Source organism: Giraffa tippelskirchi, chromosome 13 (assembly GCF_054371585.1).
Source record: "Giraffa tippelskirchi isolate mGirTip1 chromosome 13, T2T-mGirTip1v1.2.pri, whole genome shotgun sequence".
NCBI lineage: Eukaryota > Metazoa > Chordata > Mammalia > Artiodactyla > Giraffidae > Giraffa > Giraffa tippelskirchi.
Window position 1 is genome coordinate 1558373 of NC_137287.1, and position 23979 is coordinate 1582351.

Here is a 23979-nt window from a genome sequence, read left to right on the forward strand (position 1 = left end):
CCACTCACTCCCCGCCTCTCCCAGGCAGCCTCTGCCTGGTGGTCAGAGGACTAGGGATCGCTGCGGTCTAGCCCCGGGCCCACCCATCCTTTTGGTCCCAGACACCAGCACAGAGAAGGGATCTTGGAGAAAGGGGAGGCGGCCTCTCTGCGGGCCACCTTAGGGAAGGGGCGCTGCCCTGCCGCTCCTGGAGAAGCCCCCCACAATGTCTGTAAACTCTCGGGCCTCATGGGCCCCAGCCTGTGCCCCCGAGGGGCAGCCCCATGGCTGCTGCCCCTGGAGGGACGCAGGCCAGAGCCGCACCTGGCCTCTCGGTGGCCGGCTAGCTGGGCAGGGCAGGCATCTCCCTGTCCTGATTTGGGGATGGCCCCGCCCTCTGCGGTAGGAAAACACGCAAACACAGTACACAAAGCCAAGAGCACCTTAGGGAAGCCTTGTTCCCACTTCACAGGTAGGAGACCGAGGCCACAGGGGCCCCGGTCCTACAGCTGGAGGGACATTCATTCCTGAGGACACGGTCCCCCAGGGGCAGCACCTGCCCAGGGAGGGGTCTCCAGGCCCTCGGGCTGCCTCTTGGTCTTGACACCCCCTGTGGCGCCCCGAGAAGAAATGCCTTCTCCACCCCAAAACCCAGCCGGCTCTCCGGGGCTTCGTCTCCGGCCTGGACTTGGCCTCACGCTCGCGGGCCTTGGGGTGCCCAGGGTGACCTCTCTCTCGGAGGCTGGAGTGAGGTTAGTGGTTAGTCCAAAGAGGGGCGGTGGGGGCCGAGGGCACCGTCACAGCCTGCTCGGGTGCAGCCCCCAGGCCGGCCTGTCCTGGATGCACAGGGAACCGGGAAGGGGGTGCCAGCCGGCCCGCAGCCCCGCCTGCCCTAGAGATGACAGATGTGGTTAGTGCAAAGGGCGGACCGGGCGGAGCTGGCGAGTCTGAGGGGGGCGGGAGGGGGTTTGGCACCAGGAGGGCAGCCGGTCCCGGGGGAGCAGCCTGGGCACAGCTGTGTCCTGCCACCATGTACGGCCGGATGCCACGGGCGGGGGCTGCTGAGGGGAGAGAGCGGTGCGGGGAGGGAAGCAGAGAAGGGGGGACCCTCCTGGCAGGCTTCTGGCAGCTGAGGCGGAGGAGCCTGGGGTAGGGGGCGAGAGAAGGAAGGACGACAGGTGCTGGAGGTGGGCGAGGGCACCGCAGGGGTCTCTGCATGCGGGAGGCAAGCAGGCGGGCGCACACGCCATTGCTTGAGACGCCCGGCACCGAGGGGGCGCCGAGCCGCCTGTGAACGGAGAGGGAGCAAGAGACGCGGGCCAGCTGTGGAGGGAAGGGGGGGCGGGCGCCAGCCGAGGAGACCCCGGGGCACCAGCACATCTGGCCCCAGCAGGGTGGAGGCGCGCAGTGGCTGGGTGGCCCGGGCATCGGGAGCAGCACCCCCAGGTGTCCAGGCTTGTGACTGAGGAGAGGGTGCGGGCCCAGAGCCCCTGTGTTGCCCCGGGGAGCAGGCCAGGTGTCTGTCTCTGCGCCCCTGCAGAAAGGGAGGACAGGGCCAAGTGGCCGCTGAGGCGCCCGCAGCGGGCCCGGCGTACGCGGGGAGGGTCCGGCAGGTGGCCGCGGGTGCAAGCAGGGAGGCTGGCACGGGAAGGAGCAGGGCGATTGGCACGTGGGGCGGGTGGCGGCCGGGCGTCTAGTGCCCGCTGCTGCTGGACTCGGGGCGAGGCTGGCTCGTGGCGAGGTACTTGGCTCTCATGCTGGAAGTATACTGGAGGGAGAGAACGGGAGGCAGGCGGTCAGCGGGTGCAGGGCAGCAGCTGGGCAGGGCCTTGTGGGTGGAGCCGGCCGGCCGGCGCAGAGGCAGAGCGGGCAGAGGCCTGGGGGACGGGGCTCTGGGGGAGCCCGCTGGGCCAGGCCCAGGAGGAGGACCAGACCCTCTCCCAGCGAGGGGAGCCCATCGGCCCCTGACCCCCATCTCAGGCTTGGAGCCGGAGCACGGAGGTGCCCCCTGCACCCCGCACGCCCAGGACCTGAAGGCCCCACAGCCCGGCTGGGCGGCCGGGAGGAGGGTGTCGGCAAAGGCGGGGCCAGGCTGTATCTAAGGGAGGGTGGGACAGTCCCCAAGGACCCAGACCGCCAGGGTCAGGGTCACAGGAGTGAGGCGGCCCCACAGCCGCTCTGCTGCGGGCCCCCAGTGAAGGAGAACCCTGGAAGCCACAAAGGCCCCCTGGGGCCTGGGTGATGCTGCCACCCACTCAGGTGGGAACCAGACTGTGGGCTCCTGGCAGGTCACAGACACGGACAGAGGCCAGTGGGGGCGGGGAGGGCCCGTGGAGGGCCTGCTCATCTCAGCCACTCTTGTCCAGCCTGAAGCGTGGAGGGCTCGCTTGCTACACACACATATGCACATGTGTGCTCAGAATGAACACATGTGGAAGAGATGCGTGCTTAGAGCAGGCGGTTTGCAAAGGGCCACACGCCCACTGCGAGGACAAAAGCCAAGGCGTGTGCCAAGGCTGCCAGTGGGAGGAAGCCGGCCCCACGGCCACGAACCCCGCGAGCCCTGGGTGCCCACCGTGCGGGCGTCAGGAAAGACCCTGCCCCCTGGGGCCCGGGAGCCCTCCCAGGACTCCTGGTGGGCGGCCACGGAGGTGAGCTGAAGGGAGGAGCAGTGGGTGCGGGGAGCCATATCATCATTCCAAGGACATGCAGCGGGGGTCGGGGGCTGGTGGGGGTGGCTCAGCATAGGAGGAGCTGTGGCGGGTGCCAGCGCTGTGCAAGGGTGGCTGTGGCTGTCCGCACGCAGGGGTCCCCTGCGAGGGTCGGGTCTGCTGCCCTATGTGGGTCTCCAGCGTTCGGCCTCCCGAGCCCAGGCACCCAGCGCCGGCGTGCACATGCTCCCAGGGCCGGGGGGACGGTCTCCTCCCCGGGGGGGACGGGATAGGCGGTGGCCACCTGCAGCTGGGCCAGGCATGAAGAGGGGCTCTGCGGGGGGCTCGCTGTCCCTGGAGTGAGGGTGACGGCCCAGGGCCAGGGTCTCTGAGGTCCACGCGCCTGCGTTGGCCCTGTGCTGGCCCCCGGGCATGGAGCCAGAGCGGGGGGCAGTGAGCAGCGGGCGCGAGGCGCAGAGGTGTGGGCGGGCAGGCAGCGCGGGGCAGGGGGCCCAGCTGGGTCAGTACCTGTCACTCTGAGGACACGGCCACCACAGCCTTCAGGCACTGTTCAGGGGCTTAAACTGCCAGCCCGTGTGGCCGCCAGAGTCCAGGGCAGCCAGATAGCGCTAGGAGGGCCCGGGGTGGGAGGAGTGCAGGAAAGAGAGAGAGAGAGGGTGGCCTCAACGCCAGGGCAAGGCCTGGGCCGGGGCAGGCCGCGGGTTCAGCCTAGAGCGCCGACAGGGGGGCCGCCAGGAGCCCGCTCAGCCCGGGGCTGGGGCAGGTCCGAGGTCAGTGCCATGCCGTGGGGCACAGCGGGGCCGCCGCACCGGCGGGCATGTATGTCTGAAGCCAGGTGGCCCTTGGCTTCTCCAGCCTGTTCCTGGAGGCCCGCCACCTCCAGGAAGCCCTCCAGGACCCCTGGCCTCTGTGAGCTCCTTTCTTTGGCACCAAACCGTCCTATCCCCCTTTTCATGTCTCATTCCCAAGACCAGAAGCGAACACCAGGCCCAGCTGGAAGAGCCTGGGGGGAGACCTGGGCTGAGTTCAGGAAGCTGAGCGGGGAGAAGCAGCAGGGCTCGGGTAGGCGGAGATGCCCTGGCCTCCTGGAGGAGCTTGTGCGCACAGGCTAGCGGCCCGCCCGAGGGCCCTGGCGGGGCTCCACCTGCAGTCCCGCACTGAAGGCTCAGGGCAGCCCGCAGGGCCCGCGCCGCCCGGGAGGCCACAGCGGGGACGAAGCCGTGGCGCATAGCCCCCTCCCTGGCCTCGGGCCCCCCGCCCCAGCTTCTGCCCTGAGACTTACTGAAGGCGGTGGGGACTCACGCCCAATGAGGGGGGTGTTCTCACAGCGAGGGTTCTGGAAATTGGCATTCTGGCTCCTGAGGTGAGAGGAGAAGGCCCTGGGTCAGTGGGCCCACCTGGGAACCAGGCAGACCCCATCCCACAGACGGCCCGACAGCAGGTGCCCGGGGTCCCAGGAGCCCAGCACACAGAGAGGGGCTGCGGGCAGGCCCATGGCCGCCCCTGCCCGCCCAGCCCGGCCCGCCCGCCGCCCCACCACGCGGCCAGGCCCGGGGCCCTTGGCCACAGGATCCCACATGCTGACCCTCTGTCTGACCGTGGTCTCCCTGTGGCCTCGACCCAGGGGTGTGGCAACAGCCAGCACTCTGAGCCCAGGCAGCCCCGGGAGCCCCTCGTGTGCAGGGCCCCGGCCGCCCCTGCTCCGCGCCTCGCTCAGGCACCCCAGGGCCCCGTCCACCCCTGCTCCACGCCTCGCTCAGGCACCCCAGGGCCCTGGCCGCACCGAGCCACACAGAGCCGGGCAGCCTGGCCAGCGCCTGCTGTGCCCCGCCTCTTCCGACTCACATGTACTCAGTGACCGGCGCATTGCTGACGGTGTGGGCCGCGGCCGGGATGCTGGTCTCGCTGCCGTAGCTGCTGCCGCAGCTGTACAGACTGGGCATGTGGACGCGGTAGAGGCTGTCGTGCGCCTGCCGCGGCCCTGGGGCGGCCTCCTCCTCCCCGTCCTCGTCGGGGCCTCTGCGGGGAGGGACACCAGCGTGGATCAGGCCTGACGCTGATGCGGGGCCACAGACCAGACACCAGCTCTGGGCAGACACGCCTGCTTGCAGTCCTGAGTCTGCAGGGCCGTGGGTAAGGCTCCCGGGGACACAGGGACGCTGCCTGCCTATTAAAAGGCGGGGCCAGGGCCGACCCGGGGGAGCACAGAGGGCCGGTGCCTGGGGGCAGCCCCAGCCTGGAGGACGAGGGTCAGGCTGAGGACCCCGCCTCTGCCTGCTGCTCGCTTGCCCGTCTCCTGGGCTGGGGCCTCTCTAGGCCGGTTGTGAAGCGGGAGCAATCGCCTCAGAGGCTGCAGAGCCTCAGGGAGCGTCAAGGGGCGGGGAGGCCTTCGTCCTGCCTCCAACTACAGCTCAGGGTGTCCCGGAAGCGCGGCCCCAGGCGCCGTGTGGCCAGGCGGGTCCCAGGACCCCTCACCTCTTCTGCTGCCAGGTGTGTGGGACGCTGCAGACGACAGAGCTGAACATGAGGGCCGTGACGAAGGAGAAGAGGGCCAGGTAGATGAGGCCCTCGACGCCGTCGTAGCAGAAGCCCGTGAGGGCCTGCACATAGTCCTGGGGCCGGGCAGGGCGGGGAAGAGAGAGCGGGAGAGGCACAGGTGAGACGGAGCGCATGGGCCTGAACCACGCCCGACCCAAGGCGAGCAGAGGCCCTGTGACCCCCCTCCCCCAGCCGCTCCCCCTCCTCCCACCCCTCCCCCGGCCGCTCCCCCTCCTCCCGCCCCTCCCCCATCCGCTTCCCCTCCTCCCCCAGCCACTCCTCCTCCTCCCCCAGCCACTCCTCCTCCTCCCCACCCCTTCCCCTCCCCCAGCTGCTCCCCCTCCTCCCGCCCCTCCCCCGGCCACGCCCCCCCCCACCGGCCCAACAAGGGCTGCGAGAGGCCCTCACCAGGTGCAGGCTGCGGCAGTCCACCAGGGCAGTGAGGTGCTGCAGGTTCACCTCCGTGCCATTCAGCACCTCCTGGATGCGGAGCAGGGGGTCCTGGGGGGTGTGCACCACATGAGGTCAGCACAGTGCTCAGGAACGGGCCCGCCAAGGCCTCCCTCCACCCCACATCCGCCAGCAAGGCCCCCGTGACCGTCCCCCAGTCTTGGCACAGGCCCTGAGGACCCTGGGCTTTGAGAAAAGGTGACCCCCAAATCCGTGCCCTGGCCTTGGGGGCCGGCTGAAGACGTGAGGACAGCAGGAAGCGTGGGGCCCACAGTGCCTGTCCACATGCCACCACCGCGGGCCTGCCCTGTCACGGGGGCAACAGCAAACACACATGCGTCTCCCGACACAGACCTTACGACCATTTCAAGGAACAGTTTAAGACGACGGGAATTTTCACAGTATCTTAAAGGACAAAACATTATCCAGATACTCCGGGCAGTGTGACCCTGGAGCTACAGTGTGTCTGTGTGTGAGCATCACTAAACCCACCCCGAGTCCTTGGGGCGGGAAAGGAAGGATGGAAGGAGGGGGAGGACCAGACTCCCGGGCAGGGCCCCCCAGGAGCAGCTGGTGCGGTGACTGTCCCCGCCTCCCTCTCGAGGGGACACGAGGGAGCTCGCGGGCCCCACAGCGGCCCAGCCCTCACCTTGGTGGCGGGATACTCCCGCGAGACGGCCTTCAGGAGCTCAGCCACCACGTCCTGCATCTCCACCAGCGCCTTGTGGCTGCCCGACAGCTTCTGCTCCACAGAGAGGCCGCTGAGCCCCGCGCGGGCGGGGCGGCCCGCCTCCCTCCCCGAGGTCCCCACCCCCACGCGGGGTGGGCTGGCTCCAGTGCCAGCAGCTCCCGCCAGCCCCGGGGGCATCCGGCCCGGGAGGCCCCGGCTGTGCCCAGCAGTCTGCCCTGTGGGCCACCTTTCCTCGGTCCCCAGGATGAGCACGCAGAGACAGTACAGACCACGGAAAGTACAGTGTCTTTAAAGCAGAGACATAGTCTGGAGGACCCAGAGGGCTGCACGGGGAAGTGGGGTGACGGGCAGTGGGCTACGCGGTTTCCCTTCAAATTCCACAGCGGCCCAGACAGTTACTCCACACAGCGGGCACAGGACCCCTCCGCCACGGGACACCCTGGGCTCCTGCTTTGCCCAGGAGGCATCTGGCTCTGTCATAAAGGGCAGCCCGGGAGATGCAAGGCGCCCAGGGACTTGGGGGCATTAAGCAGGCCACCGTGAAAGGCTTGTGGTGAGGGCACCAGGGTAGGGACCCCAGGGGCCTGACGAGGTGGGAGTGGGCCTCGTGCTCTGTAGGCGTCTGGGGGCTGGGGCCAGGGCACCAGATGCTCTGCGGGGGCAGGGGCGAGCTCTCACCTGCTGGAAGGGGTTGACGGCACGGGGTGAGCAGGCCAGGTAGTACTGCAGGATGTCTGCGGAGAGAGGCGAGGGCGGCTGAGCGGCCCCGGCTGTCTGCCTGCGCTGTGTGTCTACACGCATATCTGTGCACACGCATGCGTGTCCGTATCTGCGTGTATGCTGAATGTACGTGTGCTTGTGTGTATGTTTATGTGCATGCATGTATCTGTATGTACGTGCCTGTGTGTGCATGTCTGAGGATAGATGTACCTGTGAACATGCCTATGTCTGTACACACAGATATCTATATGTACATGACTGCATACATGTGTTTCCATGTATGTGCACACATATTTGTGTCTGTGTGTGAGCGTGCAGGTGGGAGGGGGGAATGGTCTCCAGGGAGCCTAGGGCCAGGGCCCAGACCCTTCTGCTCCTGAAACGGGCACAGTTCTCTCTTGGAGGGCTGCCTCATCCCTCGCCTCCCTGGGGAGCAGCAGACAGGCCACGGTGGGAGGCGGTGGGGGAAGAGTCAGAGGTCAGCTGGGCAGGCATCTGCTCACAGACGAGTTGGGCAGAACAGTTCTTAGGCCAGAACGTCACCCCAAAGAGGGTGCAGGTGCCCACTCGTGCCCATTAAAACAGGTGTTGATTGTGTCCAACATTCAAAGATGGGGATTCACGCACAGTTCTGATTTTGAAAACCTAGGGGAGCCAAGCCGAGCCAGAACTGAGAAAGAAAGTTTGTACCCCAACTGCCTAACCCTGGCCCCACCCCGCCCTGGGCTCTCTGGCCCCTTCGGGGGGCTTTCTGGGGTCCAGTGCAGGATGGGGGCTGGGAGCAAGGCCTAGCACAGCCCAGGGCAGCCTCTCCACACCGCACCTGTACTCGGCCCCTGAGGTCTGGGCTCCTATTGAGCTTATGTTGGAAAACAGAAGAAAACACCCACTTGGCTTGAGCCACCTGCCCATGGAGCCAGCACGTGGCCTGACCAGATGGCCTGTGGCTCAGGCAGGAGCGGGCACTTGCGAGTGGCTGGGACACGACCGCAGACTCACCCCCGCTCAGCACAGAGTGCTCCTCCACCATCCGGGACACGTAGGTGTCGGGGTCCACACAGAAGTCACTGGAGCCCTGGGGTGGGGTCAGGCAAGGAGGATGGGACACCAAGCTGGGCCCCCGAGCCCTCAGCTCTCGGGGTGGAGCCTGGCCCCCAGCGTCTGCGTGTGGCTCAGGAAGGTGGTGTGGCTCTGTGGGGCCGGGGGTGGGGACTGACTGTGTGCGTGTGACAGGTCCCCCGTCTCTCAGGACCTCGGTGTCCCGGGGAGGAGAGCAGGGAGGTGAATGTGGTATCCCCACCCCGCCGCCATGCTCCACCAGCAGACGGGCACCCCATCCCCTCCATCACCTACCACAGACACAGCCAGCTCCAGGCCCAGGGCACCCCAGCTGATGATCAGGGCCAGCACCCCCAGCAAGCAGACCCTTGGGGCAGAGAGAGTCAGTTGGCACTCTCCAGGCCGGGGTGAGGGCTGCGCCCCACGCCAGGCTGGACTCAAAGACGGGGGAGGGCGGGTCAGGGCTGACTCAGGGGATGGGCGCTACAGGTGCCTCAGCCCTCCCCTGCCCCAAGGGCCCTCAGACTCACCCTACCAGGATCCCCTTGGAGCTGCGGATGAGGCCGACCAGCACCAGCAGGCAGATGGCCACGTCGAGCAGCAGCAGGCCCAGGTAGCCCAGCCACCTGCGGGGACATGGCACGCATGGGCTGGGCACGGGGCCAGTCCCCGGGCAGGAGCAGGGGGTGCTGGGCAGAGCCGAGCAAATAGCCCGGGGCCCAGAGGAGTGTCCACAGGCAGTTCCGGGTACGGAGATTGGCCTCTGACCTTGTAACAGACGTCCCCCTGGGGGACTCCTGTCGGTGACCACCAGTGGCCCCAGCCCCTCCCCCAACAAGATTTCAGGCACTGGGAGCTGGAAGCCGCCGGCCGTGGAGAGGGGCGGGGACCAGCGGGGGCAGGCAGGAGAGGAAGCCGCACCTGTACCAGTCGTAGAGATCCACCTGCTCGGCCAGCGCCTCCAGCGACACGGCTGGGTTCCTCCAGAAAGGGATGGCCGCCGTGTAGCCCAGCAGCGTCTGCAGCAGGCCCTGTAGCCGCTGGACCGCCCGCAGGGGCTCCGGCCGCGCGGCCAGCTGCCGCTCCAGGCTCTGCAGGCTGGGCTCTGCCGTGCGGTTCAGGGCGGCTGCTGTGTCCCACACCTGCTCCAGGTCGGAGGAGGCAGTGAGCCAGGGCACGGATGGCTCCCGCACGCTCCCACACGCTCCCACGTCTCGCTCTCACACACATGCACACACACGGGTGTAGGAGCAGGACGAGGCCCTCCTCCGCCAGACCCCTGCGGCCACTCACGCGGTCCTGGACCCCTGCCACCGTACGGTTGGCGTGGCGGAGCGAGTAGGTGGCTCGATGGATGCCGTCACTGGTCTCCCCGTTGCCATAGAACCCCACGGCGATACCAGCGCTGGGACAGGACGGGGCCGCGTGAGGGCGCGGGCCTGGGGTCCCCCCACGGACTCGGCCTGCCCCGCCCCTCCCAGCCCGGCCCCGCCCACACCGCGCCCCGACAGCACCGCCCCTTCCGGCCGGACCACGCCCAGACCGCGCCCCGACGATCACGCTCACGCCCCGCCGCGCGCGCTCACCTGCAGACCAGCGTGGCGATGATGACGCACCAGGCGGTGCAGCAGCAGTCTGCGTCCAGGTGTTCCTCGCTCTTGCGCCGCCGGCAGCACAGCCAGAAGGAGTAGAAGAGCAGGAAGAGGAGGTCCAGGGCGAGGCAGGCCAGCGCGACGGCCCCCAGCAGCAGCAGCGCCTGGGGGTGGTGGGGAAGCGGTGTTGGAGGATGGGGTCCCAGGCTGACTCTGCACCCAACCCCAGGAGCGGCCAATCCCGCCGGTGCCCGTATGTGCTGTGCTCACCCAGACCCGGGACCCCAGATTCAACGTCTTCGTTCCTAGACCTCTGGGCACTGTCCAAGGCCCACCTGGAGGGGCTGGGTGGGCAAGACATGGGATCGCCTCTGCTAACCCCTCCCAGGCCTTCACTGGACACCCCTTGCTGCAGAGACAACCAGCCCTCAGGGGGGCCTGGAAACACCTTCCTCACATCTTAACTCTCAGCGGTGTGACCGTGAGCCTGGGCAGCCATTGTGGGTGGAATGCCCCAGGCCTACCCACCCCTGCAGGGCCTCCTTGGGACCAGAAGCTCAGCCAGGGAGGCACTGGGACTGCTGGATCACAGCCCTGCGCCCAGCGACAGTCTCCCGGGAGATGGTTGCCAGGCAGCAGATGGAGGATGGCACTTCCTGCTCTCCCAGGAGCCAGCTGGCCCCAGAGGCCTCCTGCCCAGCCCAGCACCCCAGCTGACCCTCACACCTGAGGGCAGGGCTCTCCCCGGCACCTGACCAGGGCCTGCACCCCCGGCCGTAGTCCCTGGGGGCTGCTGTGCTGTTTGGAGGCGGGGCCTCTGTCCTCCCTACGAAGTACAGGATGGGTACCTTCTTGGGAGAGGCCAGTGCACCAGTGAGGGTGCAGCATGGGTGGGAGGGCCTGACCAGACCTGACCACCCTGCTCATCGGCTGGGCTGGGGAGGGAGCAGCTGTGTGCTGCCTCCAGAGGGGCTGCCACTCATCACGGTCCCAGGGGGCTCACGTTAGAGGGACTCTGAGGCCAGGCGGGGAGGGGTGTTCAAGGTCACATGGGGACACCAGCCAGGCCAGAGCAGGGAGCCTCTGGTGGCAATCAAGGGCCTGCCAGAGGGACAGGTGCCAGTCACAGGGGTGACTGCACACCTTAAGGTGCCCAGCTTCGGCTGCAACCTCCACCCTGCCCAATGCTGCCCACAGCAAAAAGGGTGCTTGGAAAAGCAGTCTTGTGGGTGGGCTCTGCCCACGCATGCACAAGCTGGACACTGGGCACAGGGGCCGTGGATCCTGCAGGCCCCCTCCTCACGGGTCAGATGGGTCACTGCCTCCATCCTGCCTGCAGGCTCCCTCCTTGAACCCTCAACCAGAACCCACCGGCAGTGACCTCCCGACCCCACGCCCTGCCTGCCCCAGCTCCCGGGCCTCTGCAGGCCCCGATGACCAGCCCCAACTCAGCCCTGTGTTGGCAGCAGCTACCACCCCCTCCACCCCCAGGAGGCTACCCTCAGGTAGCCAGCAGTCCTAGGGCCAGCTTTCCACTCCGCCCGCCCTCATATACCCTGCTCTCCTGCCTGACCCACCCCCAGTAAGCGCATCTACACACATCCTCTAGAGGAATTCCTTCTGGGGGTGAGGAAGCCAGGGATCAGGGGCGCTGGGCAAGGGGCACCCAAGCTAGGGCCCTGAGGCCACCCAGCCTGGCAGCAAGCGAGGCCAGTGCCTACAGGGTCGGCAGGACTCATCAAAGAGCTCGCAGGCCTCGACCACAGCTCAGGCAGAGCCAGGACCACCCACTCCTGTCTGTCCTGTGAGAATCGAAGGCGAGATAAGCGTGACTGGCCAAGCAAGACCCCAGCACCTGGGGCGGGGCTTGGGTGAGGGGGCACCGCTCCTGGGGGAAACGTGGTAGGTGCCAGGGCCAGGCGGGCCCCCAGCAGACGCAGCCCCCATCCTTGGGGCTGCCAGGCTGGTGGAGGAAGCAGGCGCTGAGGCCTGCCGGGTGTGAGCCGGGGGCTGTGGAAAATCGAGAAAGCAGACCCAGCGGGAGCCGCAGCGCAGGTTTGCGCGGGCACAGCCCAGTCCAGCGGGTCAAGGAAGCGTGCTCCGGGCAGAGGCCGCCACAGCTGACCACCCAGAGGGCGCCGTGCCAGGCCGGGGAGCTCGGGAGGCGCTTCCCGGCCTCCAGGATCTCCTACAGCTTTGATTTGTTTTGTTTTTGTTTGTTACTGGTTTTCTTCCTTTCCTTTTTTGGTTTTCCTTTTTAAACCACGAACCGTACTACCTTTATAATTACAACACAAACCCAGAAACGTGTTAGTAGCTCTTTTCAGGCAGGCGTGGGAGGCGCCTGGCCCACACCCAGCCCCACCGCGTGAGTCCCGGCGCGCCTCCCTCCCGCGGGCCTGGTTCCTTTCCTCCCCAGCTGCCACGTGACCGCGGGAGCCGGGCTGGTGTGCAGTGGAGCTGCGGGGCCCCAGGAGCAGGGGTCGAGGGGAGGGCCACCCTGGGTGTTGCCACCAGGAGGCCGAGGACCGCCTGCTGCTGGATAGGTGTGGGGGTGGGGATCCTGCCCAGCCCAGTGGGCAGCCGGGTTCGAGGGGCCCCGAGTGCTGGGGTCAAACGCTGCTCTGTCTGGTGCTAAGAGCTGACCTAGTCAGTGGCCCCATGCCTCACTTTCCCCATAAGTAACACAGAGGCAGGGCTGCACCGAGGCAGGCGTGAGCTCACAGGTGTAAAGGCTGAGAGCAGCGCCTCCATCGGGGAGCCCTCTGGGGTGCTGCTCCCGCGCCAGCTCTGCCCAGGGGGCCGAGTCCCCACTGCAGGAGGGGAGTCCAGGCCGCTCACAGATAAGGTGAGTGTGTGCCTGCTCACGCCCACACACAGCCACACAGGTTCACAGGCTCCCTTGTGCCCACACACGCACACTCACACCCATGCACGTGGAGGTGTTGTCCTGAGCCCCCACAGCGGCGGGTGCGGCAGCTGTGGCTGGAAGCTCTGTGGTCGCAGATGGGCCTCGGACACCTGTCACAGGCACAGGCACAGCCACAGCCCTGGGGGAGGAGAGCCCACCTCCAGTGCTGGAAGGCCCGGTCCAGGGCCGTGAGGGTGAGCGCGAGTCCTGGGGCTCAAGAGCAGGAGACCTGGGGAGGAGGGTGACCTCCACAGGCTTCCCTGGGGATGGCAGAGACCCCGGGGCCATAGTCTCCCCCTTAGCCCAACACAAGGAAGCCGAGCCCCTGCCCTCCAGCTGTCTGCCCGGCTCCAGAAGGCCCTTCCTGGGTGAGGGCGCTCTGCCACTTCTGCGCTGGGCCTGTCTGCCCGCACCCCCCGTCCCCCAATGGGTGCTGGAAAGGCCTCACTAAGCTCACCAACCTGGCTGGGGCTTTGCCCCCTCGGCCTGAGGCCTGGCCTACAGAGAACACTCAGAAACATGAGGCTCCTGCCCCCCACCCCAAGCTCGGACAGGACAGTTTCCCCTCGGACGGGGCTAGCCTTAAACCATGACTCCCCCGGGCTGCTGGTGGGGGCCCCCGCGCAGCCCCAGGAGGTAGGCTGCAGGGGCCGAGGCCAGGACAGCCCTACTCGGTCCCCACAAGGAGGTGACAGCACCCTCCAGGTTGAGGGCCGGCCCTTGGGGCACAGGGTCCCAGCCCCCTGATGCAAACAAGCCGGGCCCACATGGGTACGAGGGCCAGGGTGGGGGCGTCTGGCCCTGGGCAAGCAGCCTCCTCCGGCCCAGGGGCCCAGCTTGCCCTCTGCCCTCGTCCTGAGGCCAGATTCCCAGAAAACAGCCTTCTGCTGGCATTGCCGTGGGCGCCCCGCCTCCCCTCCAAACCACTTGGCATCCCCTCTGAATGGGAAATGTTTGATCAGCATCTGGGCTCTGACCAAATGGAATTTTCCGTCTGCGATGGGAGTGACGTCAGCACTCGGTCAGGCGCTGGGGCTCCTGTCCTGACCGCGGGCCACAGAGCTGGTGTCAGCGCCTGGAGTGTCCCAGGATCGCGCGCTGCGAGGCCTCGGTTGGACACACGTGCACCCCTCCAGGCCCTGAGGCTGCTGTTTCTCAGCCCTGGATCACCCACCCCTTCCCAAGGCCCTGCAGCCCCTGCCATGGAGCGTGTCCACCAAGGAGGCCCCAGCCCGGCTCTGTGCCCACACGTCCCGCGGGCCTGCAGGTCCTCAAGCCCCCACCCGCTCTGGAGACGCCCGACGAGCCGGTGCTCATGGTCTGAACTCACTCTGTCCAGTGCGGGCCCAGGCCCACGTCTGAGGCCTACTGGGCGAACCAATGAGGCCTCCGCCTCCAACAGGTCCTCCCAGCCCAGCAAGGGGACCAGGGCCAGGGGCCACAGGGGGCAGCGGGCTCCCTGTGCAGGTGGGTGGTCCCAGCAGGGTGTGGGGAGCCCCAGCTCAGCCTCAGACGTGCTGGCTGCAAGGGGGGGACCCCTGCTGGGCCTGTGAGGGGAGGGCCACACTCTGCCACCAGATGTTACTAACAGAAGCCCCTGGCACGGCACTCAGCTCCACCGCGGACGGGAGAGCACAAGGCTGCGGGCCTGTCCCCTCCACTAGCTCCTTTGGCACAGCCTGGACATGTGTGGTCAGCACACGGCCCGTGCAACATACAGCGCTGGCTCAGCTGCACCGACGTGCCCCAGGCCAGCAGGCTGGGAGGGCTGCACGTGACCCTGGGGCAGCCCTTCCGTGTGCCCCCGCACAAGGCAGGTCCAGCTGGGTGTCCTGGCAGCACGTGGCCTGGAGGCCTGCGAGGGGGCGTGCCCCACGTGGTGAGCACGGCGGAACCTCGGACTAACTGCCTGCGGAACACCCGGTCCTCTCCCCACACAGCCGCCGTGCCACCCGGCAGCTGACCCTGAGAGCAGGCCGGTCTGCTCAGACCCTCTGCAGGCCGCCACGGCCCGCGGCCAGGCTGGGAGACCCTCTGTGTGTTCTGATGGGAAGTGGGGGCCTGTGGCGCCCTGCCTGCAGCCCCAGAGGCTGTGTCCCCGTCACCCTGCCATCCCAGCTTGTGCCCCTTTGGCCGGCCGCCTCGGGGAGACGGTGAGCACTCCAGCGTGGGCACAGCAAGGGAGACTTGGGGCCAGCAGTCCAGGGCAGACTGGGCGGGCTCTGGACGTCTTCCAGGTCACGTGGCTAGTGGGCGGGGCAGGATCCCAGCCCGGGTATGACTGCAGCCTGAGGCCTCACCGGTGCTGGGTCAGGGGCTCCCCCAGGGCCGGAGCCCCCGAGAAGGCCGCAGTCAGCCGGCCTGCCCCACCCCATGCCAACGCTCTCTGGGAGGTAGCCTGGCCAGGTGGTAAAGGGCAAGGCTCCAAGAGGAGGCAAGTCCAAATTCCAGCAGGGACCTGCACGCTCACGTGTCCGTGCGCTGGCCACACCTGCCTCCCGGGAGCAAGGAGGCCGGACTAGGCACACACGGGGCCCTCGGCCCAGAGCTGGCCCCCAGACCGAGGAACGCTAGCACACACAGTGTCCACACTCAGCACTGGGCCTGGCCCTGGGCGCTGGGGGCATGAGACCCCCAGACACAGCTTCTGCTGGGCTGGGCAGGCGTCTGCCCAGACCCTCGCAGTGTAGGAAGGGTAGAGGCTGTGGGAGCCGGAAAGAGCAGGGGAGGGGCACAGAGGCCTCGGGGTGTCCCCTCAACCGCCATCGTGGGGGCGGCGGGTGCCAGCAGGGCGCTGGCGGGGAGGGACCGTGCGTGAGGGCCAACACAAGGTCCAAGCTGCAAACCTGCAGCCGGGGGGCCCCGGCAGCTGCGACCAGGCCGGGCGCTCAGGCTGAGTCTGATCCCCAACAGCAGAGCGAGGGCTCTGTGGGACGAGGTCGGGGCATGCAGGCGGAGTGGGGGGAGCCGCGGGCCCCTCCAGCGCCTCCGGGGTTGTCCTCCCCGGCCCTGGGGCTGCCAAAGGCCCTTCTCCAGAGGAAGAGGCCAGATGGAGAGTCCAGGAAGCTGGCCGGACCCCACACCCCAGGCACCATCTGGGAACCCATCAAAGTCCTGGCTGGAGCCCTGGCCTGGGAGGAAGGGGAGGGGGTCTCCCACTGGGAAGGCCATACAGCACCTGGCGCTGCCCACTCCCCCAGGGTCTGGGCCTGGGCACCCTGGCAGCCCAGCTGTATCCATGGCTTTATGGGTCCCCAGACCACCCGGGGCAGAGGTGGCCCATCCTCCAGGCCAAGGGCCTGGGGCCAGAAAGGACCCCCAGGGCCCCACGCACTGACGTAATGGAGGCACGGCCGGAGCCAGCCCAGGCCTCCTGGGGAAAGTTCTAGAAAAGGCCCCCCTCACCTCCTGGGCCGGGCTGGGTGGGAGCTGAGGGCCGGGGCGCGGAGCTGAAGTGCCTGTGCGGCAACCCCACCCCCAGCACACTCGCTGTGGCTCCCACACGCCGGCCAGAAATTAAAAACAGATTTTCCACCAGGCCAGGCTTGGGTTTCACAAATTCCAGGATGGTGAGCTCGTGGCCTTGCTGGGAGCGCGGGAGGGGCCCGGCTTTCGGCCGAGCCCCCCGACCTGGGGCCGAAGTCCAGGCTGCCAGCAGCACCTCCCCTCCTCACCGCATGGCCCGCGTCTGGGGACCGGCAGTTCGGACGTCCGGCGGGGCGGGGCTTGGGCTGAAGCCGCCTAGACGCTCTGGGGCGGTCCCCCCCCAGCCCAGGACCCCTCCTGCACCCGCCAGGCCTGGGGCCACGTGCAGAGAGGCCGAGGCCCCGCCCTCGCCCCGCCTGCTCGCGGAGGCGACACCGAAGAGCCTGGCGGCTGGAGCAGGAGTGCGTCTATTTCGGTCCGGCGCCCTAACGCGTCTCCCAGTGTGACACCCAGCGACTCCGCGCGGTCTGCCAGCCGGCCTGCGGTCGCCAGCCTCAGACGTGGCCAGGAGCTGCCGGCCGGACAGGCGCACCAGCGGGGTCGGACCGGCCCGCAGCAGCCCCCCGGGGCGCCCCGCGATGGTCAGGACCCAGGCCAGCGCGAGGCCAGAGCGGGGGAGCCGAGGGTGGCACCGCACCTGGCTCTTAGAGGCGGACGGAAGGGGTCACGCCTGGCCTCACCCTGTGCCCTCGGCCACGAGGGGGCCCGCGGAGAAAACCAAGCCCTGTGAGGCAACTGCCCTCTGGAGCCCACGGGCCCCAGCAAGGGGACCCAGGAGGGGCTGGGGCGCACGGGTGCGCACGCAGAGCCCAGGCCTCGAGTGGGGCAGGTGCGAGGGGGGTCACCAGGGGCCCCACGCAGCCCTTCTGCTCCCCCAGGCCCGGCCCAGAGGGTCGCTCCACCCTCCCCTCGCCCTGCTCCCTGACGGCACACCTCACAGCGGGCGCTTGCCCAGCTCTGGGCAAGGACTGGAGAGGCCTCGTGGGCAGCTGGCACCAGACAAAGGCCCGGTCCTGCTTCGGACTCTGGGCTGGAGGCCTGGGGGCCCACTGCAGCCTTCACAGCCCCGTCCACAGCACGAGGGACACCCGCTGCCTTGGCAGACATCCACTGTGCCTGGGCCCTCGGGAGCCCTGCTGGGCAGGCCGAAGACTCAGTTCTGGGGGGCAGGCGCCATCCCCATCTGCAGCAGGGACCCCGGGACAGGCCAGGGGCCTCGGCTCGGGGGTGTCCTCCAGCAGCGAGGGGCTCCCTGCACTGGTGTGCGCCATCCGAGCCTTGCTGCGTGGAGCAAGAGCCCCACTGAGTGTCTGTCCTCAGCCCCCCACACCCGGGGAGGCCCCCGAGGGCCACGGGTGCGTCCCCGCCCAGCACAGGGCTTGGGCGGGCTCCCTGCAAACTCGGGAGACAGCATAGGCGCAGCTGGGCACTCCTGGGGTCCCGCTGTTCCCACCCCTGCCCTCGGTCATGTGCCCCCAATTCCTCAGGGTCCACGTGGGGTGCTTTCCACGTCTGTCACCCAGTCCCTGGGCTGCAGATTTGGTTCCTCTTCCCCAGCCAAGGGCTCGGCAGAGCTGCCGTGGCCAGTGGGGGTCTGGTCCCAACCGCCTCGGACCCACACACGGGGCTGTGTCCGCAGGCAGGGGAGTGCTGGGCTGGAGCCCGAGGCTGCCTGTGCTTCCCCGCCTCTGATGCCGGCTGGCCAGGGGCCTCGGTTTCGCTTCTGCAGGGGGAATGGGGTCCACCCCCGGGGAGACCGTGTGGCTTCCCAGAAACGTGCTTACCACACCACAGCCTGAGCCTCTCAGAGCCACAGACACCTGGCCAGAGCCTGACCCAGCACCCCGGTCAGAGCCAAGACGGCTGCCCGCCTTCCCTCCACGTCCCCGAGGCCGAGCAGCACAGTACTGGGGACAGAACCAGGAGCCCCGAGAGGCCCCAAGATGGGGCCTGGTGGTGCAGATCCTAACCCTGACCCACACGACACCCCGCCCCTCAGCAGGCGCAGATCTGGGCAGAGGCAGCCTCCCCTCCCAGCACCGTGACACTGGCCAAGAGGGACACAGCCAGAGTTGGTTTCACCCGACAGGGGCTTTCCGGCAGCCCCCCAATGCATGGGCCCTGCACCCCCAAAGCCCAGTTCACAGATGCTATCCACACGGGGTACTCGGCTTCCACACCGCCCCTCCATGCGCTGTTCCTTTTGGGACGCTTCTGGCACTTGCAGCCTCAGAATCCTGACCTGAGAGGTGCGTGGCATGATGGGCAAGCTAAGAACCCAGGACCAACGACGTGGTCCCCAGGCTCAATGTTTAAAAGCAGGTGACAACTTCTAGTCTTAGGCGGCATCCTCCCCAGGTTTAAGACAGGGACAGACTCCAGCGGCAGGGACTTCTTCCCTGTCTCCACACTCTTTGCTACCCTCCAAATGTTCCATGAAGGTGTCCTGCTTTCATAAACTAGAAGAGAGGCGAGAGACGCAAGTTGTAACCAGAGCAACTTTCCTTCTGAACGTGGGGACGGTGAGGACAGGGCCAGCCTCACCTGCGGGCACACGCAGACCTCGCCCAAGTCAGGAGTGAAGCCAAGGTGCTGGGGTCTCTGCAAGGAGACTGCCAGCCCTGTTGGGTCCCCCCAAGTGGCCCTCCAGGCTGGGCTCACCCCCCATCACCACCCAGGGCACAGAGCACTCCCAGCTCAGAGGCAGCACATTCAGACCTGAGGGACCCCCTTGTTCTGGGCTGAGGCCCAGGCTTCTCTCTGCTTCGGGGCCTTTGCGTGTGCCATTCCCACTGCCTAGAACACTCCTCCCCAAGCTCTCAGCCACCTCAGGCTTATCTTCAGGGTCTCAACAGGAACATCCAGGCACTCAGGGCTTTAATAGGTAAACGGGCCCCACACACTGGGCCAGCCTGGAAGGTGAGCTCGTGTGCCCACTGCATACCACACTCCAGGTGAGTCCTCACCCTCTGGGCATTCCAGGAGAGGGAGCGCCTCCTACAGGAAGCCTTCCCTGACTGCCGGGCTTCCGGGGGCCTAGTCCTGACCTGCTCACAGCGCCACCACACCAGGCTACACGGTTCTCCAGCTCACAGGTTCGAGCCTCTCCTGAACTGGCAGAGGCAGTGAGCAAGAATGAGAGGGACAGAGGGCAGAGAATGGGTTTGAACTCTACCTCAGGACACAGGGGGTGTGAGAGGCTTGGGAGGGAGGGGTTGAGAAGGGCTGGTAGGAGTTAAGGGGTCAGGTCCCCCCAAGTGGAGCCCAGAAAGAAAGAAAGAAGAAACTGAAGTCGCTCAGCTGTGTCCGACTCTGCGACCCCATGGACTGTAGCCCACCAGGCTCCTCCATCCATGGGATTCTCCAGGCAAGAATACTGGAGTGGGTTGCCATTTCCTTCTCCAGGAGATCTTCCCGACCCAGGAACTGAACCGGGTCTCCAGCATTGTAGGCAGACGCTTTACCTTCTGAGCCACCAAGTAGAGCCGAGAGAGGTGGTTAAACCCACCCAAGTGGGCACACCTTCACACAGGTGGGAAGCTACAGAGCTGGGGTCCAGGCCTGGCACCCCCAGCCAGGCACCCCCACTCCAGCCTGCAGAGAAGGAAGGCTCTGAGACCAACACCCCCGGCCCCGCCTGCAGCGTTGACCTTCACTGTGGACTACAGATTGGCCTCAGGCCACTGCAGGTCAAGGGCTATGCAACCGCCAGGAGGCCTCTTCCCTCCTCCCGGTGCAGTCCTCCCCCCGCACCCCACCATCAGCTGCCCCAGGGTTTGGGGAGTCCTGGCACCCTGGCAACAGCCCAGTCCCCGGGGAGTCAGACCAGCAGCCAGGCAGGCAGGGGGTGTGGGGGTGGAGTGGCACAGAGCAGACCCCGGAAGCCCTTCCACCAACTCCTAGCGCCTGCCAGCCCACTCGTCCCAACAGTCCCCAAAGAACCCACCCTCCTGCAGTCTGTCCACTCAGCAAACATCAGGAGCCCCCAAGACACAGATGGACGGGCCAGGGAGTTCCTCCTCTCCGGGATGGAGGCCTTGGGAACACAGGAGCCCAAGACCCTCAGTCCCCAAAGTAACCGCAAGATTTTAGGGTGCAAAATCTGATCCATGGTCTTACAGAGGCTCTGAGCCCCCAGCATAGGGCCGGTCGGGGCTCTGAGAGCCCCCATAATGGCTCTAGTCAGCTTTTCATCCCTCAGTCACATCCCCTGCAGGGCCAGCCATGGGGGACTCAGGAAGCCCTGGCCCCAGAAGGCTGACTCTGGGTCCTCGAGGGGCAGGAGCAAGAGGCCTGAGGCAGGATTCTGGTCTGCCGCCCACTCACCACTCACAAGAGCTGACTCATCAGAAAAGACCCTGATGCTGGGACAGGCTGAGGGCAGGGGGAGAAGGGGGCGACAGAGGATGAGATGGTTGGATGGCATCACGGACTCATTGGACGTGAGTGTGAGCAAACTCCAGGAGATGGGGAAGGACGGGGAAGCCTGGCGTGCTGCAGTCCATGGGGTCGCAAAGAGCTGGACATGACTGAGCGACTGTAAAACAACAGCCCACTTACTATGTGATTCTGGGCCAGTCTCCTCTTTGAGCCTCAGTTTGCTAATCTGCACAATGGGAACAGTTATTCTCACCTTTCAGGCTTATATGAGAAAAGGTTAGTAATAGCCCCAGTGAGCACCCCCAAACAGGGTCTGGCCCCTGGGGTTTCCAGTGGGTCTCACCGGGCTCCTAGCAGTGGATGGCTGGCAGAGGAGACAGCAAAGCACAGAGGCTGGTCTCCCCACGCCGCACCATCCCCTGCTCCTGCATCAGGCCCCGTCTTTCCCCTGGATGGCCTCAGAATCAGAGGCCCCCTCCTCGCACAGCAAGATGACTCCAGGCCCCCGTAGCCCAGGTGGGCGCCAGGCACAGACGGGCCCCCAGGCTGAGTGGGACGCCCCAAGTCAGGAGGATAAAGGGTTCCCCGCCTGCCAGCGGGACGAGGGCAGCTGTCCCCGCATAGCTAGGAGTACTCCACCAGGGGAGGCAGGGGGAGGCCCCAGGGGGCGGCCCATGTCAGACCATCGCCCACTTGCCCAGGAGGAGAGCTCCAGGAGGGCGGCACAGAGCGGGAGTGTGGGGCCCCACATCCCTCCCAACCCTGCAAAGGAGGCACCCCCGCCCAGATCTCAGGACGGCATGGGAGGGCAGGGGCAGGCCGCACGCCCAGGCCCGGCTCGCTCCACAGCCCCAAGCCGGCGGTGGGGGTGGCGGGGGATGGAGACAGGCTGGTTTCCACGCCGTGAATTATTCAGTGGTTAATTCTGCTCCTCGCAGAGGAGGCGGGAGAGAGAGTGAGTCAGAGCCCTCCCACAGCGGGGCAGGAACAGCGCTCTCGGAGGAGGCCAGGGCACCAGCCGAGGTCCTCTCAGGGGCAAAGGGCCCTGCAGGAGGCTGGGCTCAGCGGAGGGGGGCCTGGCCACCGCGCGGACGCCTCCAATGACCAGAGGCATTGGCCCCTCGCTCACTTCCCACTGCAGGTCCAGGCAACTCGAGGGGACTCCTAGGAGGGATGGCAGCCAGGTCAGCCAGGGGTGGCAGCATGTGCAGGCGGCAGCCCACGGGCCAGTGGGAAAGCTGTGTGGGTCACAGACACCCCAGGTGCCCCTGGAGCTTCAGGACTAACAAATGGCAGAGAACTTCCTAAAGTAAGGTACACTGTCCTGCTCGGTGGAAGCAGAACCCTGGGGACAGGTGTGGCAGAGCCACCCCAGGGGAAGCTCCAGGGGTTCACAGAGTGGGGTCACCCCCACCCTGGTCAGCACGCCAGGGCTGGGCTTCTACCATATGGGCGTCCAGTTTTATAGGAATTCCGCTGCCTTGGGCATGCCTAGGCCAATCCCTCACCCCCTTTCTAATCTGCTTAGAAACAGATCAGCAGGGCTGGGAAACCAAGCACCAGGTAAGCGCTGCGTTTGGGGCAGCAGGCTGCCTGCAGAGCTGGGGTGCTTACAGTTCTCTTCCTCTGGGCAAGGGAGGCCGTGAGGACAGAGCTCTGAACTGGGGTGACACGGTCCACAGCTGCTGGACTCCTGGGCCGTCTTACGAGCAAAGCTGTTCCCTCCCACTCACCCTAGGGCTCTGCATTCATCACCAAAGAGGAACTCAGACATGTCCCGGGTGACTAGGCACCCCAGTCACTGGGCCTGTGGAATCCGGATCCCTGGGCAGGAAGGAAGTGTCCACAGCCTGGTGCCCTGGCCCGCACTCAATGGCAGTGGCATAGTGGTGGGGGTGGCAGTGGGGCTTGGCACGACCCCAGACCTAGGGCTCCACTGGTAGAGCCTGATTCCTCGGGGCGAGAGCTGCAAAGGGTCCGTGCCCACCCCCACCCCACTCCCCACAAGCTCTGCCCAGACTCAGCCCCTTCCCAGCCTTCCAGACTGAGACCCATCTTCTGTCCCTGTGGCCAGGCCTCCTTCCGTCCCTCCCTCAGGGCTACAGGCAGTCGGATCTCCGGGCAGGCACTCTGTGTACACTCCATAGCTTGGTCCAGGCAGGGGGTCATTACCAGCCAGGGAGGGCTGGCATCCATGCAGACCACTCACCCACTAAAATCTTGGCATTTCCCGGCTGGGGCTGAGGGAGCAAGGAATCCCCCTGGCTGCACCAGTGCTCTCAGGCATGGACATGGTCACAGAGCCCTGGGTCCTATGGGTCCGGGGCTCTGCAGGGCAACACCCACCGCCGCCCCTGCTCAGGGGCCTGGGCAGACACTGACAGCAGGCGGAGGGGTCTCCATGGAGGGGAGGGAGGTGGCTCCTCCTACCCTAGCAAGGAGGGAGGGCCTTAGCGACTCCAGAAGAGAAGGCTAGAATCGACAGGAGGGCTGTGGACCCTCCATGTGGGCTGGTGGGTGGGGGGTCCGCCTTAGATTCTTCCAGTGACCAGGAGGAGACTCTCCGGAAGAAAGGGTGCTGTGCTCCACAAGGAGGTGTGGGCCATAATCCTGGATGCGGGGGGGGGGGGGGGCTTTAGACCCTAAAGGAGGAGGGGACCATGACCCTCGGGGGGAGGGGGCCCCGGGTCCTCGAAGGAGGAGGGGGCCCGTGACCACCGGTAGGTGACAGGAAGCCTTTAGACCTTGCAGAAAGCGGGGGCCGTGACCCTGGGAAGGGGGATCGTGACCCGCGGGGAGGAGGGCCGGGACCCTCGGAATGGAGGGGCCGTGACCCGGGACCGGACCCGCGACCCAGGGAGCCCGCGTCACCTGCTGGTAGTCGGTGTCCTCGGGGCGGAACTGGCTGCTGGTGGCCTTCCAGTGCAGGTCGAAGTGGGGCAGCCGGTGCAGGAGGCTCACCCACCAGGGCGCCGCGTAGCTGACCCCGGCCATGGCGGGCCGGCCGCGGGGGCGCGCGGCCGTCGCGGGGCTCCCTGGCTGGCCTGGGGAGCGGCGATCAGGGGCCCGCCGACCCCGGCCTGGCCGCCCGCATCGCCCGCGCGCTCCTGGGCCCGGCCCGGCCCGGCTCGGCCCGGCTCGGCCCGGCTCGGCTGCGCTCGGCTCCGCTCGGCCGCCCGCGCCCGCCGCCTCTTTGTTCGCCGCCGCGACCGCCGCAACCGCCGCCTCCGCGCGCCCCCGCCCACCGCCCGCCCGGTCCCGCCCCCCGCACCACCATTGGCCCGTCGCCCGCCGGCCCCGCCTCCCGCGCGCCCCGCCGCGCGCCCCGCCCCCGGGCCGGCATTGGCCGTCTGGGCGAGGCCCCGCCCACCCGGGGCTCCCTCCCCACCGGCCTCCGGGCCCCGGGCGGGGGAGGCGGTCTGGACACTCAATCCCCGCCGCGGTCTCCCCGTCTGCCGCACGTGGAGCGGCACCTCGCCCGGGCGTGCGCCCGTTGGTGGG

The 23979-nt window shown here is 67.3% G+C and overlaps 1 protein-coding gene across 2 annotated transcripts; it reads right to left on the minus strand.

Annotated features, from left to right (window-relative positions):
- Positions 1–419: 419 nt before the first annotated feature.
- Positions 420–23688, minus strand: TTYH3 (tweety family member 3). 2 transcript variants are annotated; one of them, XM_081552595.1, is made up of 15 exons: positions 23350–23688; positions 9696–9865; positions 9403–9514; positions 9031–9251; positions 8640–8735; positions 8404–8476; positions 8050–8125; positions 7009–7064; positions 6289–6381; positions 5598–5690; positions 5127–5263; positions 4497–4670; positions 3934–4009; positions 3159–3259; positions 1423–1747 (listed from the first exon to the last, which is right to left on the minus strand). In XM_081552595.1, exons 1-14 carry the CDS (start codon positions 23470–23472, stop codon positions 3191–3193), a joined length of 1569 nt encoding a protein of 522 aa, XP_081408721.1. In that variant the 5' UTR covers positions 23473–23688; the 3' UTR covers positions 1423–1747; positions 3159–3190. The 2 variants fall into 2 exon arrangements, with proteins under 2 accessions (XP_081408720.1, XP_081408721.1); XM_081552594.1 differs by lacking the exon at positions 3159–3259 and having other exon boundaries at positions 420–1747.
- Between the last annotated feature and the right edge of the window lie 291 nt (positions 23689–23979).

Coding starts and splice junctions, on each gene's coding strand:
- TTYH3 (XM_081552594.1), bottom strand. CDS start 23,472: ATGGCCGGGGTCAGCTACGCGGCGCCCTGGTGGGTGAGCCTCCTGCAC. Junction 8,126..8,403: donor TGGAGCTGGCTGTGTCTGTG/GTAGGTGATGGA, acceptor ACCCCACCCCAG/GGCTCCAGTGACTTCTGTGT. Junction 4,671..5,126: donor CACACCTGGCAGCAGAAGAG/GTGAGGGGTCCT, acceptor CCCTCCCCGCAG/AGGCCCCGACGAGGACGGGG.